Below are 18,776 nucleotides of genomic sequence, written 5' to 3' on the forward strand. Positions count from 1 at the left end.
ATCTTTAATACCTTGTGAAACCAGTTTTTTTCCCCCAAATATTTACATTACTCGGCGCAAAATTACCTGAAATTAACTAATTTTTATACAAACATAGTCTCTCATTCAAACTATATATACTCCTGTATGGGGAACATCGATCGACTAATTTGCACGAGCAAGAGTTTTTAAATTATAAGTAACGTTACATTTTTTTCTGTTTTGAGAGGTGGATTTTACATTGATTAAACATATATATTTTCAGAATTATAATGCATACGATTATTAAATACTATGTACAAATTTAGTTGACTATATATATCCTCTTGGAATTTATTTACAGGAAAATGACTTAAGAAATAGAAATCTGAATGTAATTTGACCTAGGGATAACATTTTACTGAAAATCGGATTCATCATTCAATCGGTCGAGGCAATAGTGCAATTACAACTGGACCTGCCATAATTAAAATAATATGATTAAATATAAATATATAAAAATGTTCACAATTAATCTTATTTTATAATAAAAATAATATTTAAATAAAAAGACATCAATTCTCGCCCAGTCGAGCTCCTCTAGGTTCTTGCGCGGCCCTTCAATCCATCGTGCCGTAAATCTTCCATGAAAATATCAGTCTTTCAAGGTAATTTACTGATTCGCATGGCAGCTACCTGATTTGGGTCCTTATTTGTGCGTTCGGGCTTTGTTAATGATACCTGCTTAGAAGAGAATCAGAGGGAGCTGATAAAAAATTACTTATTTTAACCTAATAAAATTTAAATGGAAGTTTCTCAATTTTCTATCTTATTAGTTCATAAATATGTGTAATGCAATTTATACACTTTGGCTTACCATAATAAAAATTACTCATTATTCATAAGCCTGTAAAATATTTTTTCAGTAACATACAATGTATTAAATTAGTTGTTAGTATATTTAATATCCTAAAATATTTTTTTAAGCAATGTGCATCCTAAACTTAGATATCAAGCGCAAGTGAAAAATCTTTCAGAAATTTGGATGCATAAAAAAGTTTCTTTAGAATATTGAATGTTACTCAAAAAATAATTTAGGAAAAATTACATACAGGTCTTAAGGAATAGAATGTATTCATCCAAGGTCCCTGAAAATCGTTGAATTGTTCTTAGATCTCTTGGAACTTGAGGGCAAAATATTACAATTATAAAAAGACTATTTTGGCTTCATAGATTGAAAAAGAAACAGATACGGAAATGGGGATCACTTTGTGCATCTTTTGCCGCTGCATGGGAGAGGGAAGATTAACAAAGAGGGAAAGGAACTCTACAACCATTTTCATCATCTGTATTATTTCAGGCAAACTATCTCATTGGAGTACTAAATTTGTGCAGGTTTACTTCATTTTCAAAACTCAATGAACATGAATTTACCAAAAGAAGCATGTGTCACAATTACAAGTGGAACCCAAATTTACATAGTGCAAATCAAATTGACAAAATTATTTTCTTTTTCAGAAAACTCAAGGAGACCACTAAAAAGAAGAAAACTACAGTCACCATCTACTATTCCTATTACTTGCAGAAAATGCATAAAGAAAATCAAGGAATTAAGCAAAATTTCCATCGTCCAAAATCAGAACTCATCACGGAAGCGAGACGGAAAAACTTCATCGAATTTGGGCAGCAGAGACAAATCTTTACTTTCCCACGGGCATAGAAGCTTGGAATAACTTGAAGAGTAGGTGAGAGAAGAAGAAAATGACTTTGAGCTCAAGGCTATCATAGGACACTAGACGAAGGTTAATCGGAGAGAGGAAAATACTCTGACCTCAACATCTATCATCTAAATTCAATTAACCGTACTAATGAAGATAAATTGAAGCCTCTGAATGTGGTTCCACTTAAATCTCAGTCAAAAACAGCACCTAAGGCGACCTTTGACCAATTGATAACATGCACTCCATGACATAAAAGAAACATAACGATAATTCAAAGTTCAACATCATTTGCCGCGGCGAGCAAAGTCTTTCATTGCGGTAAACACAAAAACAACTAAAATTAATAACAAGTCATGCAATTGATCCATGTCCCTAATGTGGCAATATTACAAGGAAATCAAAGCATTGGAGGCGATGCTACTCTCCATAATAGCTTCTAAACCTTCGGAGCCTTCCTTACCGGTTCTTCTTCGAAGCTCCAAGTACTGGAAAAAAAAAGAAGGAAAAGAGCGAGACAAATGTTTCAGTCAAAGCCGTTTGGAGATCCTAAACGCTAAAATGGTACAATAACCATCTTTTCATCAATCATATACTTCAAGCTATGTTCATTGATTTGGTCTGCAAATATCTTGCTGTCAATAGAACATCGCAAATTCATACAGAAACTTGTGCCCTTCATAAAAGTAAAGAATGGTGGAATATATAAAGACTAGGGTGTGTTTGGATAGAGACCAAACCATGGTTTCAGAAGTGTTTTTACGGATTACGAAGTAAATATGTGGAGGAGATTATTTCGTTTTGCGGAAAAGTGCTTCTAAAACCATGGTTTTGAAATACGCAAACAGGCCCTTAATTTTCATCCGAAAATTAGATATTAATCATTGCAGTTAATGTCTTGATGATGCATATTCAATTGAAACTCAAACCACATAGCGCTGTAATATCAATAAATGGTACTCATTTGTCCGCATATTTGAGACTTTGCATCCCTGCATGCAAAGTTTAGCCGGGGGAAAAAAAAAATCAGCGAAGGTTCTTGGTAAAAAAAGAACATTACTGCAGCAGATGAAGAAGAATAGTTATTACTTTGATATTTCTTTTTTATATTTTATAAGTCAATAAATTTGTTACGGATTGGTTTAATGCCCGTTATTCTCTTATAAATTTTCTCTTGTGCATTGCTTTTCAAAATAAAATATCATTACATTATTTTTATATACCACTTCTAGTTCTAATTATAAAACTTCATTTGCAGACTATAAATGAGGTCTTATAATTAAGACCGGAAGTAGTATAATTTAACGTGTGTGCAATATATATGCAATTTTCTTACCAAAAAAGAAATATGTAGTTTTTTAAAAATATATAAAAAAGAATTTGTGCATATATCATTTACCATTTTACTAAAATATCTCTTGAACACGGCTTAGAATTCAATGCCGGGTCTTTGAAGGATCTCTGATTAATTCTATTAATAAACTAATTAATTATTCACAAATTTTGAAAAATTAAACCATTTTATATTCCTTATATAAGTTTCAATAAATTTATTGCATATAATAGCTTTATGGTTTTAATTGGGAATGAAAAAAAGAATTATATTCACATTTTTTTTGGTCCAAATACCCATTAAACATTTTTACTTAAATAATACAAATAGACTAGAAAAAGGCCCAAGCTAAAGGGCCTGTTTGGTTTGAGGGGAGGGGAGGGGAGGGGAGGGGGGGAGGGGTAGGTAGGGAAAGGGAGGGGAGATTTCATCGTCACCTTGTTTGGTTTGATTAAAAAGGAGGGGAGGGGAGGGATAGTAATAATCAATTTATCATTTTACCCTTACATATTAGTTTATGTTTTTTATTGATATATTATATAAATTAATTTACATCTTAATTTAAATCATATAATTTAATAAAAATTCAGTATTATCATGTTAATATGTGCATTAAAAAATTAGTACGGTAATTTTTTATTCTAATTAATACAATAATATTTTAAAATAATCAAATTAACAAATTTTATATACTCTAAGAAAAATGAAATTTTATTCTCTTTAGGTTATCTTTTTTTTCCAACTTTAAAATATATTTAATAAATAATATATTTATAAAAACAATTAATTTTATAATATTATAATTTTTTATTTAAATAATTTTTTATTATAATAATATATATATTTTTATTTTTTTATTTAAAATAATATATTTTTTTATTTGAAATAAATATTATAATAATATAATTTATGGGTAGAAGTGAAATATTGAAAAAACTACAAGAGCATAATAGTCCAAAATTTGACTCCCCTCCAAAATCCCCCAATTTGGAGGGGAGCCAAAATGGGAGAAGGGGGGGAAGGGGAGGGGACATTTTAACTCCCCTTCCCTCCAAAATTTTTAACCAATGAGGGAGGGCTCATTTTCCCTCCCCTCCCCTCCAACCAAACACACTTTTTGGGCACGAAACCCAAAAAATTTTAAACCAGATAAAAGCAATCTATTTTTTTTTTTGGCAGATTTATATGTCAAAAGACATATAAATTTGTCATTTCTCTTCATTTTCCCTGCAGTTCTATGGAAGTGTGGAAACAAGACGTATGCAGGAAACTGTGACAATATCAAAATTTTCATATGTTATTTGTACTTTTTTTGGTTGAAATATGCTGTGCGTACTTTAATTAAAATTCTAGAAATTTTAAAATGTCGTGAAATTCAGTGCAACAATCCATATGAAATAGTGGGAAAATAAATTATTCACAGACATTATAATCTTATGATAAATATTTATATTCATGTAGTGCTTTGGTGACCAATAAGAAAGCATTAGCATTTGCAAAGTAAGAATAACTTTACTCTAAAGCCTTTAAACGATTCCGTTTACTTGGCAGAAATATTACCTTTCAAATTTTGATGAAAGAAGATGCTTGGTTGCTTTGTCTTCCCATTTCAATTGATCCAACAACTGATCAGGATATACTATAAAGCGTTGTAGGCTTTTCAATGCACTTTGAGAATTAAATGGGAGCCTCTTCAAACTGGGGCACTTTGTCACTCGAATCTCCTTCAAACAAGAAAACTGTAATGCCATTCTACAAATGCTCCTTCAGTTGCTCAGATATATCAAATGAAGATAAGTGAGACTAGACAATAGATTGCTTTTCACTCTCTCAATGTCAGCAGTCCCAAAATCTGCACTCACAACTTCAACCAGTGAACCACAATCGGCTATTTGAAGGACTTTAAGGTTTGGTGCGCGTATAAGCCAATTCAAGTCATTACCGCAACCATCGAGAACCAACTTGCGGAGGATGACTATATATTCGTGTCCTTGAAATGAGTTTGTCGGAATATCCGCAGCTTCGGAATCATAAACCCGTAATGTTCCGAGATGCTCCATCTTTCCAAGTGATGAGAAGAAGTCATGGAGTGGTGAGCTTACTCCTTCAACAAATAACTCACACATGCACCTTTCCAATTTTGAGGAGATCAGTATTCTTCCAATAGAGGATATGCTAAAGACAGATATGCGCATATCTTGAAGATGATCTAAGCCTTCTAGCTCATCCAACAACACATTTTCATCAATCCCTCGAACCGGTGACTGTGTCGTGCTAAAAGCTCGAAGGGATAACAAACAAGATATAACTTCCTTTGGGAATTCAAGCTTTCTTAGTCCGTTTAGTAATAAGAACCTCAGCTTCTTCAAATTCTTCAACTCCTCTGGCAATTTTCTTATACAAGTATATGATAGGTTCATGTGTTTGAGGTTTACAAAGTCCCTAATTTCTGATGGTAGATCTCTTATTTTGTAATTTGATGACAAGTCTAGTACTCTAATAATCCTTGGGAGAACAAATACCTCGGTTGGAAAGACTTGTATCCTAGTATTCCTAATAAGCAGAGGAACCAGATTAGGACAATGAGGGTTTTGTGAGAAGTTTGTACTCACTTCAACTCTCCTCCCCACATTGACAGCTTTTCTACCTCTTTCCAGTTTGCATGATTGTATACTTCAAGGCCAATAGTCCCAAAACCATCTCCTACAAAGAATTTTGTCTTTTTCATGTAATCACAAGCTACCCAGAGAGCCATGTCTCTTAGGACATCATACGTTTTAAATGTATCTTCTTCCACACCATTTTCCAATAAGCAAGTGTTCTTTAGACTCGAAATTATATCTTCTCCTTGCTTACATGCTTCATGTATGTCATAATCAAATTCAGCCAAAAAAACCTTCTGCTATCCAGAGCAAAATAAGCTTTTGTTTTTCGAAGTTATAATCCTCAGGAAATAAGGCACAATACGAAAAACATGATTTGTAGATATCATCTGGCAATCTATCATAACTAAACTCAAGCAAGTAATAGACATCTTCAACAATACCTTGGACCTTTGATGGATAACTCCTCAAAATTTCTATAGCATGCTTCCATTCATTGGGAGTTACCTTGTTAGCCATTGCACATCCAATGGTATAAAGAGCAAGTGGCAGGCCTCGACGCTCTTCTACTACTAGTTTTGCAAGAGGCAATATATGAAAGTTTTCAAGAGTAGTTTTACCCACTTTCTCCTTGAACAAGTCAAATGCTTTATCTAACGTGAGACAATTTACTTTTATGCTTTTCCACGCAACCATTTGACCAGATATCTCTTTTGACCGAGTTGTGAATATTATCTTGCATTCATGATTATTAGGAGAATGAACCCCTAATTTCAACAGGTCAATCTTTTCCCACACATCATCTACTAATAACGCAAATTTCTTATTCTTTAAGATATTATAAAACAAACGAGCCCTGTCATCAACTGTCTTATTATTCCAAGCGTCATCTCCGATGCGCAATTTCTTCCTAATATCTTCTTGTATTTTCCCTGGGTCTACATCTTTAGATGCCTCAATCTGGATGACTACATATTGTGGTATTGTTGAGAGGAAATCATTGTTGAACTTCTTAAGCAGTGTTGTTTGCCTACCCCTCCCATCCCATACAAACCAATGACGCGCACCAGACTGTTCTCAAAGCATGAACGTAGCTCCTCAAATGTTGATTCTACACCCACAGCCCTATCCACGGGAACTTCGTCAAACTGATCACGAACAAACTTTTCTGCTACAACATCAAAATGCCCATTGCTTATAAGATCATTAACATCACTCAACTTCTGGGTAACGTCCTCGTGTAGCTTGTAGCTAGCCCAACAATTCTTGGGACAACAACCTCCAAAGCACTTGGCTTGCATTTCTTCATCACCTTGCTGCAGGATGGCCGGACTTCATTTTGTAGGTCTTCAACTTTGCCCATCCAATCCCTTACCTCATTCAAAACCATCAGCTCTGGGTCTGGATCCTGCTGTGCCGTTTCGACCCTCATCTTGACATCAAGGTACCTGCTATTGAGTTGACTTGAAGCATTTCTCAAATAGTTGAGGTTGTCTCCTAGCTGGCGTATTGAATCGATCCATTTGGAACGGTAACCACACAAACAAGTTAGGATGTCGATTACAAGAGTAATAAGGTCCGCCGTGGTTTGGTTTGGGTGCACCAAAGAAGTGAAGATAGATATTAGTATTTTAATTTATTGAGTGAAAACCACTTCGTGGAATTTGTATTGATGAAATCCCTTAAAAATATTTGAATCGACAAGATTTTACTGGGTGTTTTTTTTTTTTGGTCGAGATTTTACTCTATCATTTCCATAAAAATCTCGTCATATCGTTCATGAAATCTGTAATGCCTTGTAGCTGATACTACTAGCATTTTGAATAGGTTTAGATTTTTGTAGCATATGTTGGCATTTAATTTTCCTTTGTTTCTGTATATTATGTAATAAAGATATTTTATATTTTAAAATAAATTAATAGGCAACTTAACCTTTGTTCTTTCCATGCATGGTTGGAGAAAAAAGTGGTAGAGGCAGAAGAGCTGGGGAAAACAGAGATAAAAGGTTGCCTTTTACGCGACTTTTCCATGGAGAGAAAAATAGAAAGGACGAAAAAAGAAGATGGAAAATAACCTATGGAACCCGCAAATTGCAAGGCCTCTGCAAAGTAGCCTGTAACTTATCAGCATCAAATTTTCTAGAACAAGGAGACGATGACAATTGCTTGCGACTCAAATAATTTTTCCAAGGTGTGGCCCCCCACTTTGTCTCTTGTGTCCACAACGGCGAGAGCTTTTACCGGGACGGGTGACCCCAGACTCATTCCCATCATAAACTGCCATTGATTTCATGCTTATTTTCAGTAATCTTTTCGGGATGTGTAGGTAACATGAAAAGTATTTTTTAAAATTTTTTTTTTTATAAATCGAAATAAACTCTTCTACATATTAATTTCGTATATTTTAAAAGTACTTTTAAAATCATAGTTTTGATTTTATCTAAATACTCTCAGTCTCAATAATGTGATAATGAAGTGAACCTCATTCTTCAACCCTCATCTTAGTCTTTCTACTCTTTTTTTTTTTTTTTTAGGTGGAATCTATTTGTTTCCTTATGGGTTGCTTTGTTATTGCAGTTTAAGGTGACTGGGTTTGGATGCTGTAGAGCATTCCGAATTTCTGTCGGAATTGCATGGCTGCTCTGAAAATTTAAATGAATGTTTCTCGATTCTCTATTTTATTAGTTTCTGAATATATATAATGTAATTTATCAATTTTTACTTACCATAATAAAAATGATTCATTATTCATAAAACCGTAAAGTATTTTTTTAATAGCACACAATATTTTAAATTAATTATTAATGCATCTAACACCCTAAATTTAGGACACCAATCACAAATGAAAAATCTTTTAGGAAGCTGGATGCATAAAAATTACTTTAAAATATTAGATGTTACTGAAAGAATAATTTAAGAAGTTGGATGCACTTAAAATTAATTTAGGCCACTAATAAGTGTTTTTGGAAATATACTTCAAGGTGCAGCTTGCTAAATACTGAATGTTATTAAAAATTATTTTATGATACAGAGTATCCAAAAATTACTTTAAGTTACTAAGTGTTATTAAGAAAATAATTTAGGTTGCTGAATGTTATTTTTAGGGAAAGAAGTGGTCAGACTCATTATTTTTACATCAAAAATGGTATGGTAATTTTGAGTAGAAGAGTGGCAGCGAATGCTAAAAGTAAAGGAGAAAAATTGGTTCCTTTTTAATTTTGCTTACCTAATGCTTTGTTTGGCTCAATAGAAGAAAGGGAGAAGAATGTATGGATTTTAATTTTTAATGATCTCTTGTTTGAATTGATTAATTAGGAAGAAATGGAAGAATTTTAGTGATACTTTGTTTGACTTAATTAGGAGATGAAGGGAGAGGAGTTAATAACAAATTAACTATTTTAGCTTTATAAAAATTTAAATGAATGTTTCTTAATTTTCTTTTTTTATCAATTTATAAATATGTATAATGCCTTTTATCTTCTTTATGAGTTTATAATTTCTGTGTTTGTTTTCTACGATTTTTAGCTTATGGGATGTACCATTTTTTTTATAGAGGCAATAAAGGAAACATGTACAAGAATGTGATTTTCTTGAGATGTTCTGAATTATTTTTTTTAATTTTCTGATTATTTTTATTTATTTCTTTGACCAATCTTGTTACTTTGTTTGATGTGTTTGGTCGGGATTTTTTCTTGGCATTAAAATTAGTGGGGAAGACAATTATGAAAACACTGGTTTTATTGGTCAGAGCACAGATGAGGTGGTACTCTCGGTATATGTAAGAATCTCTAAAACAAAAGGTGGGTGATGCCAATGTGGCAAGGGGGGATTGGAGAAGTGGCAGGCTCACGTGCGTCGCTCCATTTTAGAGCGAAAACGGCTTCGTCTAGGAGCAGAGGAGAGGCAGCGGAGATCATGAATAAAGGATGTGAAGCCAGATTCGTGTGTGTGTATAAAATCCAATTATTTAATAATTCCCAAAACGTATCGATTTAATCATATAAAATCCAATTATTATTATAAACACAAAAAATGCACCGTTATTTTTCCGTATAGTTTCAAGATTTCGTGCTTTTGCAAATCAATTGGACTTTCGTTAAAAAAATTTTATTATGTTATTTAGTTTGACTAATCAACTTTTGAACCCCTAAACAGAGCCATACTTGCGTTGTTACAAAAGTTGAATATGTTTGGCATATATTGGACCCATTTAGAATTTTTATAAGCAGCTTATAAGTGATTCTAATCATGATTTCAAGGAGGGCCATAACTGAGAGCACATAAATAGCAAATTAGCATTTAGCACTGCTCGAAGAGGTACTGGAAATAAAAGTAAAAGTCATCAGCACCTGAAATAGAGAAAATCAACATCTTTTTTTTTTTTGAAAAATTTTTTTGGCCATCCGAACAAATCTACACCTGTAAGATGAAAAAGGAAAACAATTTGGTGGTCAATGAAAGAGTAGAGAACCCTTGTGGGTTTGAATAATGGATAAGAAAAACTATAAGGAAAATATGAAGGTGATCTTTAAATACTAAAGACTTACTAAATCTTCATTCAAAAATTAGATATTAATTATTGCAGTTGATGAAATATATTCAAATGAAACTTTGCAATACATCATAACATAAAAGAAAATAAGTTTCGGGTGCAAATTAAATTTGTTCTAAAAGTTTTCACTCAAAAGTATTGGATACTTGAAAGTTTTTCTTGGATTGAATATTATCCCCGAAATTTAAAATCAAAATTTTTCTCCATACTATTAAAAATGTTGATGGTCAATGTTAATATTTTAATTGTCAACATTAGTTTTTTAATAATATGCGACAAAATTGGTATTATTTTAAGCTTCTGGAGTAGTACTGAACTCAAAAAATTTTTGCATTTTTGTATTCTATTGAAGTTTGTTAGTTTTCGCTTGGTGCTGCCAATAGGCTTCCTTATGAATCATCTGGTTGTTGCCATGTTGGGTCACATTGGAAATTTAGCAACTTGACACCATTAGAGAAGGAGAAATGCTAATCCGCAAGTGACTATGCCCATGTCACAATTACTACAAATACCTCTAGCTGAATTCCTCTTGCTTTGAAATAAGCTGCAACAACTACTTATTGGGTCTTTGTCTGAGTTTGTGTTGAAGTGATTTTAATTATTTTGGATTTAGTTCTGTTTTTGGTTATGAAAACAGAGGTGAACAGAGCATATCAATGTATGTTTGTTTTCTTTGGACTTCCAAAACCTCCCTGCTTTTGAACTCATTCCCAAGCCTATATAGCAGGAACCGTAAACAAACCCACAACTCCGAATATTCAATCTATTACCAACTGAGCAGCTTCCCATTCTTTCTTCTATAACTTCTTCACAACTTTTTCAAGCCAAACCTTAATCTCTGTAGCTCTGATTTGACATTCTTGAATACGAAGAGCTCCAAACAACATTTATTATAATCCTTCGTGTCCAAAAGACAGCAGGAAAACAAGGATGTGAACCGCTTTGTTTCGATTCATGCTATCCATTTCCTCCTTGCTACCATGATCACTCCCAACAAACATCCCAATGGCTTCTACTTCCTCGTAGATATCTATGGAGCTTCTCTCTTGATCTTATTATCTTACTCTGGAAAACATTTGTGTACGATTTTTGCAAAGGGAGAAAAAGGAACCATCATAAGAAGAGGAGGAAGAGTTTGAAGAAAACATAAATGTCACAGCAGGAAACACAGCCGTGAGGCTTCACATTCGTTTGTTTCTAAATCTTTTTCCAGGTACTCGTTCAAAAGTCTGATTTTTGCGTTCAGTTTCTGTATGGGTTTTTTTTTTTTTTTTGCATAATACCACTGCACAAATTCTTATCATAATCCATTTCTTCTCTCCATCAGAATTCCTTTTGGCCGTGGCCTCTTACCTGTTGCGTTTTATGGTTCTATTTTGCTTTTGTCATATGCACAGATCAGAAGCTTGGTCAGCAAAGTTACCCAGTCATCTTGCCAAGTAAGCAACTCCAAGCCTTTTAGAAATATAAGGACTAAGGTTCCAAAGGGACAAACTTAAAAGAACCAAAAAGCACGCTCTAAAATTTTAGGGACTACAACTAAAATTTAAAAAAAAAAAAAAACTATAAGCACACTAATGGTTATATTAATCCAAAATTATGAGAAAAATTATAAGCACACTAATGATTATATTAACCCAAAATCATAACAAAACAAAAGACATATATAGAGCACAATCTTATGGCAATGTTTATGGGTAAATAGTAAAAATACTCAAACCATAGTGCTTGAGAGGATACATAACGATACAATCTGAGAGAATATAGGGATATAGCAACACTAACTACAACATTTACTCACTCATTTATTTCCAGAAATTTTATCTTCAATTATTTTTTTCACCTGAAAAGGAAAATTCTTAGGGACCCGCCTTGGACACCCACCTGCAAGATGTTTTAGAATGACAACCTTTTCTTAGACGACACCCTCTGATATTGGCCTGCATGAAAAGTTAGCAGGGGAAAAAAGTTAATTGGTGAAGGCCCTTGATGATGATGATGATGATGAATTAATATTGCAGCAGATGAACACAAGTAATTAATCCTTTTGTATTTCTTGTTATATTCTATAAATCAATAAATTTGTTAAGAATAGTTTGATGCTTATTAGTCACTTGTAAATTTTCTCATATGTGTTGCTTTTCAAAATAAATTTTATAATTTAATGTGTGTGCGCGCGTATGAACTTTAATTCAAAATATTATGAAGGCAACCATTTTTTTTGGACCAGCATATGAAGGTGATCTTTAAAGAGTAAAGACTTGCTTAATATGTAGGTTTGAATAATGAAACTTACCATTGCAATTCATCATAACATAAAAAAAAACCAATATACTTTCTTAATTTTAAATGTAAAACTCATTTTATAGTATAACTTAAATTAGAAAATGGGTATGATATTTAAGATTGGAAGGAGTATCAATAAAAGGTACTTGAAAGGATACAATAAAAGGTACTCACCCAAACAAATCCCGCATCGCAGGTAGCAACGCTCCAAAACTGCAAGCAAAGTTTAGCCAGAGGAAAAAATTAATCAGCGAAGGTCTTGATTTAAAAAAAAAAAAGCAGAAAGAAAAGATATCGCAGCAGATGAACACAAGTAATTAATCCTTTTATATTTCTTGTTATATTCTATAAATCAATAAATTTGTTAAGCAATAGTTTCAGGCCAGTTAGTCACTTGTAATTTATAACTTAATGCGTGTGTGTCTCTATATGTATATGTACTTTAATTCAAAGAAAATTATGAAGGTGTTTTTTTTTTTTTTGGGACCAACATATGAAGGTGGTCTTTGAAGAGCAAAGACTTGCTTAATATGTAGGTTTGAATAATAAAACTTGTCATTGCAATCCATCAGAACATAATATATTTATATATATACTTTCCTAATGTTAAACGTAAAATCTATTTTATAATTTAATTTATATTAGAAAATAGTTCTTATATTTAACAGTGGAGTGAATATCAATAAAAAGTACTTGAAAAGATAAAATAAAAGGTACTCATACGGACCGTGGCCGCGTCGGAATGCGAATTCTCCTCCCTCTGCAAGCAAAGTTTAAGCCGGGGAATTAAGGCAAAAAAAAAAAAAAGGTGTTTAGCCCGGGGAAAAAATTAATCAGCTAAGGTCTCAATTAAAAAAAAAACGCAAAAAGAAAAGACACTGCAGCCGATGAACACAAATAATTGCTACGGAATGGTTCAATGCCCGTTAGTCTCTTTTAAATTTTCTCTTATGTGTTGCTTTTCAAAATAAAATGTCATTATATTATTTTCATGTATAATTCAATATATGTGTATGAGTGATTTTCTTACAAAAAAGATACTCCTCCGGTCCTTAATATATAACCTATTTAACTAATTTGATTATATTAAAAAAATTAGGTAAGTTAGTTAATTATAACAAATATGGCATACTTTTTCTAAAACATCATAATTATCTTCCTTAATATTCTCTCTCCCTCCTCTACTTGATTATAGTTGAGGAGTATATATAGAAGGTAATTTAGAAAAATTGATAAATATGATAAATATGTCTTATATTTAGAACTAAAATTAATTCAACAATTAAGTTCTATATTAAAGACCGAATGAGTAGTTTTTTAAAAAATACACACACACAAGAATTTGTATGCATATATCATTTACTAAAATATTATATCTTGAACACCACTTAGAATTTTATCTTTGATTAACTAAGTTAATAAACTATAGTTAATTGTTCCTTGTATAAGTTTTAATAAATTTATTGCATATAATGGCTTAATGGTTTTTAATTAGGCATGAAAAAGAATAATTTATATCAATTTTTTCCCAAATACTCATTAAACTCCTTTTTTTTAATTATTAATAATAGAAACAGACCATAAAGGCCCAAGCTCAAACAAAACATAGGGCAGAAAACCCACAACCAGCAGACAGCAACCCAAAAAAACTTCAAACCAAATAATAGAAAAAAAAATTTATGTCAAAACATTTACAAATTTATTATTTATCTCCATTTTTCAGTTCTATATGGAAGAGGACATATGCAGGTAAGCGTGACAATATCAAAATTTTCTTACATGCTATTTGTTCTTTTTCGGTGAAATATGCTATGCGTAGTTTAATTAAAAATTCAACATTTTTTTTTATGGACAAAAATTCTACAAATTTTAAAACTTCTTGAAATTCAAGATGTTGCACCTATCCATATGAAATATTGGGAAAACAAATTATTCAAAGATATAATAACCTCATGATATATATTTATATGCAGGCAGCACTTGGTTCAATTAGGAGATATATTAAAATTTGCATGGAAATGTGAATAACTTGGCTCTAAAGCTTTAACTGATTGCATTTAGTTGGGAAAAATAATTACCTTTTTTCAATTTTTGAAGAAAGAAGATCCTTGGTAGCTTCATCTTCCCATTCTAGCTGATCCAACAACTGATCATCATGATATTCCATAATAAAGCTTTGTAGATTATTCAATGCACTTTTAGAATCAAATGGGAGCTTCTTCAAATTGGGGCACTGCATTATTTCAATCTCCTCTAAACAAGGAAACTGTAATACTGTTCTACAAATGCTCCTCAAGTTCCTTAGACGTACCAACCGAAGATAAGTGAGACTGCAAAATAGATCACTTTTTTGTTGTATCTCAGTGCCAAAATCTTCACTACTTATAACTTCCACCAATGAATCACAAGTGGCCAAGTCAAGGAATTCAAGGTTTGGAGCATGTATAAGCCAGTTCAAGTCAAGTATATTACAACAATTGTCAAGAACCAACTTGCGAAGGGTGATTATATAATCATGTCCCCAAAATGAGTGCCTCGGAATATCCACAGCTTCAAAATCATAAACTCGTAATGTTTCAAGATGCTCCATTTTTCCAAGTGATGAGAACACGTGGTGGGGTGATGAGTCTACTCTTGTAACAAATAGCTCACATATGCACCTTTGCAATTTTGGGGAGATCAGTATTTTTTCAACAGAGGATGTGTTAAAGACAGAAATGCGTATATACTGAAGATAATCTAAGCTTTCTAGCTCATTCAACAACATATTTTTATCAATCCCTCGAATTTTTGACCATCTCGTGCTGAAAGCTTGAAGGGATAACAAACCGGATATGACTTTCTCCGGGAATTCAAGCACTGTTATTCCATCCAGCAACAAGACCTTCAGCTTCTTCAAATTCTTCAACTCCTCTGGCATTTTTTTTATACTAGTACGGGATAGGTTCATGTGTTCCAGGTTTACAAAGTCCCCTATTTCTGACGGTACATCTCTTATTCCATAATTAAAAGAAAAGTCTAGAACTTTGACAGTAGTTGGAAGGACAAATACCTCAGTTGGAAAGACTTGTATCCTAGTATTCCTAATAAACAGAGTCACGAGATTAGGACAATGAGGTTTTTGTGAGAAGTTTGCGCTCACATCACGCCCACCCCACATTGATACCTTTTCTACCTCTTTCCACTTTGCATCATTGTATAGTTCAAGCCCACTTGTCTTGGAATAATCTCTTACAATGAATCTTGCTGTTTTCTTGTGATCACAAGCTAGCCAGAGAGTCATACCTCTGATCACATCATGCATCTTAATTGTATCTTTTTCCTCACCATTTTCCAATAAGCAAGCAGACTTTAGATTTGAAATTATATATTCTCCTTCCTTATCTGCTCCATGAATGTCGTAATCAAATCCAGCCAAAAAACCTTCTGCAATCCAGAGCAAAATAAGCTCTTGTTTTTTAATGTTATGGTCCTCAGGGAATAAGGCACAATAACGGAAACATGATTTGTGGGTATCATTTGGCAATCTCTTATAACTGAATTCAAGTAAGGGATAGACTTCATTATCGATACCCTGGACCTTTGAGGGATTCGTCCTCAGAATTTCTATACTACTCTTCCATTCATCAGGAGTCTCCTTGTTAGCCATGGCCCGTCCAACAGTACAAAGAACAAGTGGCAAGCCTTTACATTCATTCACCACTTGCTTTGCAAGAGACAATATATTAGGTTTTTCAAGAGTGGTAACACTCACTTTCTCCTTGAATAAGTCGTATGCTTTATCTGGTGTGAGGCACTTTACTTCGATGCTTCCATCTGCATCCGCACCCATTTGACCGCATACCTCTCTTGACCGAGTTGTAAATATCATCTTGCATTCATGATTATCAGGGGAAGGAACCCCCAACTTCAACAGGTCAATCCTTTTCCACACATCATCTAATAACAACACAAATGAATTGTTCTTTAAGATATAGTATAGCTCATTAACTCTTTCATCCGCCGTCTTCTTATTCCAAATTTCATCTTGGACTTGTAATTTCTTCCTAATGGCATCTTGAATTTTTCCTTCATCTGCATCTTTAGACACCACAACCCAGATGACTACATTGTTTGCTTTCTTTGAAAGGAAATCGTTGTTGAATTTCTTAAGCAGACTTGTTTTGCCTACCCCTCCCATTCCATACAAACCAATGATGCCTTTCTGATTATTCTCAAAGCATGAACATAGCTTCTCAAATGTTGATTCTACCCCCACAAGCTTAACCACAGGAAGTTCATGGAACCCATCATGAGCAAGCTTTTCTGCTACAACATCAAAATGGCCTTTGCTTGTGAGATCATTAACGTCACTAAGCTTCTGTGCAACCATTTTGTGTAGCTTGTAGCTAGCCCAACAATTCTTGGGACAACGACCTCCGAAACACTTGGCTTGTATTTCTTCATTACCTTGCTGCAGAATGGGTTGGACTTCATTTTGTAGGACTTTCACTCCCTCCATCCAACCAGTTACCCGATTCAAAACCTTCAGCCTTGGATCTGGGTCCTGCTTTGCCGTTCTGACCTTCCTCTCGACATCAAGATACATGTCGTTGAGTTGATTTGAAGCATTTCTCAAAGAGATGAGGTTTTCTCTAAGATTGAATATTGAATCCGCCCATTTGGCGCAGTAACCACACAAACAAGCTAGGATGTTAGTAACTGGAGTAATAAAGTCGGACATGGTTTGGTTCGGGTGCACTAAAGAAGTAGTGAAGATAGAAATCGAGAAGGAGAAGACAGAGAAATGCAGTGAATGACAGATAGCAATGTTTGGCTATCGACCGGAGCATGATTCAAGGGCGATATTTAAAAGTAAACAGTTTCAATGCTCATCATTTTAACGAGTATTCTAAACTTATCAAGTTTGGATCGTCTATATATGATTTGAACAATCTGTATTTAAAATTTTTAATTAACTATTTTTAAATAGAAAAAATGATTTTTTGAAAAAAAAATGATAGTTAAGAGATTATCTTTATTTTATATTCTACATATATTTAAAATTATTTTAAACAAATAAAAAAATCACATTCGGACCATCTAAATAAAATATAAACAATCAAGATTTGATAAATTTAAAATATTTATCAAAGTGATAAATACTAAAACTGGTTCCGTAATTAAAGTGGATGGCCTGACCTGCAACTATTGAAAAATTACGGCAAACAATTTTTAATAATTTAAATTAATTAGATGGTCTGTGATGCAATGAAGTTTCAACGTCAACGGTCTAAAACTGCGTTTCTTATTTTATTTTAACTTTATTTAAATTGATGGTTATCCTTCCCTGGAAGGGAAAATAATATCTCCATATATGCTAATATTTTAATTTGTTGAGTGAAAACCACTTTTGGGAATTTGTACCAGTAAAATCCATTAAGACTTTTTTACTCGACAAGATTTTTTACAGTATGTTGGCATTTGATTTTCCTTTTGTTTGTCTATATTATGTAATAAAGAATATATTTTATATTTTAAAGTAAATTAATAAACAATCTAATCTTTGTTCTTTCTATGCATGCTTGGAGAAAATTAAAGTGGAGGAGACAGAAAAGTAAAGTTGGGAAAAAGAGAGAGACAAATTGCATTTTACCCGACTTTACCGTGAAGAAAAAAATAAAAAGGACCAAAAAACAAAGATGGAAAATGGAAGCCACAGACCGCAAGGCTTCCGCCAAAGTAGTTTGATGAGTATCAAATTTTCCAGAACATAGAGACGACGAAGAAACTGCATGTGACTTGAATAATTTTCCAAAGGTGTGGACCACTAACTTTTTATCCTGCGCCCGCAAAGCTGAGCATTACAAGCCACTTTTTATCTTATGCTTATCTTAAATAGACTTTTAGAAGGAAAAATAACACAAAAATGGTATTTAAACTTAAAAATATTAAAATGGTGATTAAAATTTGTAAAATTCTAATTTAGTCATAAGTGACTAATTTAATATTTGTAAATTTACTGAAATAATTATATTGCATTTAATTTTATTTATTGCTTTTAAAAAAACCAAATGTCCTGCTGGCCGACCATTAGCTGGAGCTCCAGTATTGACAGCGGCTATAGGAGCTTACGTGGCCCCCATCACTGGAACTCCAGTGACCATTACCAATTGGTCGTTGGAGTTCTAATGGCCAACAATAAATTTTTTCAAAATTTCTACAATTTCAGTAAAACGATTAACAAGTTTTGTAAAGTTATTAATAAATTTAATATATCAATTACCAATAAGTTTTTTAGAAAATTCAAAAAATAGCATTTTTACAATTTTAGTAATACTGTTAACA

General features: G+C 32.9%; 2 protein-coding genes across 2 annotated transcripts; both read right to left on the reverse strand.

Annotated features, from left to right (window-relative positions):
- Positions 1 to 5,891: 5,891 nt before the first annotated feature.
- LOC114736604 (probable disease resistance protein At1g61180) lies at positions 5,892 to 6,913 on the reverse strand. Its single transcript, XM_028924469.1, has 2 exons — positions 6,667 to 6,913; positions 5,892 to 6,580 (listed from the first exon to the last, which is right to left on the reverse strand). Exons 1-2 carry the CDS (start codon positions 6,911 to 6,913, stop codon positions 5,892 to 5,894), a joined length of 936 nt encoding a protein of 311 aa, XP_028780302.1.
- A 7,610-nt stretch (positions 6,914 to 14,523) lies between these two features.
- On the reverse strand, positions 14,524 to 17,172 carry LOC114736611 (probable disease resistance protein At5g63020). The gene has a single exon (XM_028924482.1). It carries the CDS (start codon positions 17,170 to 17,172, stop codon positions 14,524 to 14,526), a length of 2,649 nt encoding a protein of 882 aa, XP_028780315.1.
- Positions 17,173 to 18,776: the final 1,604 nt, after the last annotated feature.

The sequence above is a fragment of the Neltuma alba genome, unplaced genomic scaffold (assembly GCF_004799145.2).
Source record: "Neltuma alba isolate B1F8T4 unplaced genomic scaffold, ASM479914v2 tig00002744_pilon, whole genome shotgun sequence".
NCBI lineage: Eukaryota > Viridiplantae > Streptophyta > Magnoliopsida > Fabales > Fabaceae > Neltuma > Neltuma alba.

Coding starts and splice junctions, on each gene's coding strand:
- LOC114736604 (XM_028924469.1), bottom strand. CDS start 6,913: ATGCAAGCCAAGTGCTTTGGAGGTTGTTGTCCCAAGAATTGTTGGGCT. Junction 6,581..6,666: donor CAGTCTGGTGCGCGTCATTG/GTTTGTATGGGA, acceptor CACAATATGTAG/TCATCCAGATTGAGGCATCT.
- LOC114736611 (XM_028924482.1), bottom strand. CDS start 17,172: ATGTCCGACTTTATTACTCCAGTTACTAACATCCTAGCTTGTTTGTGT.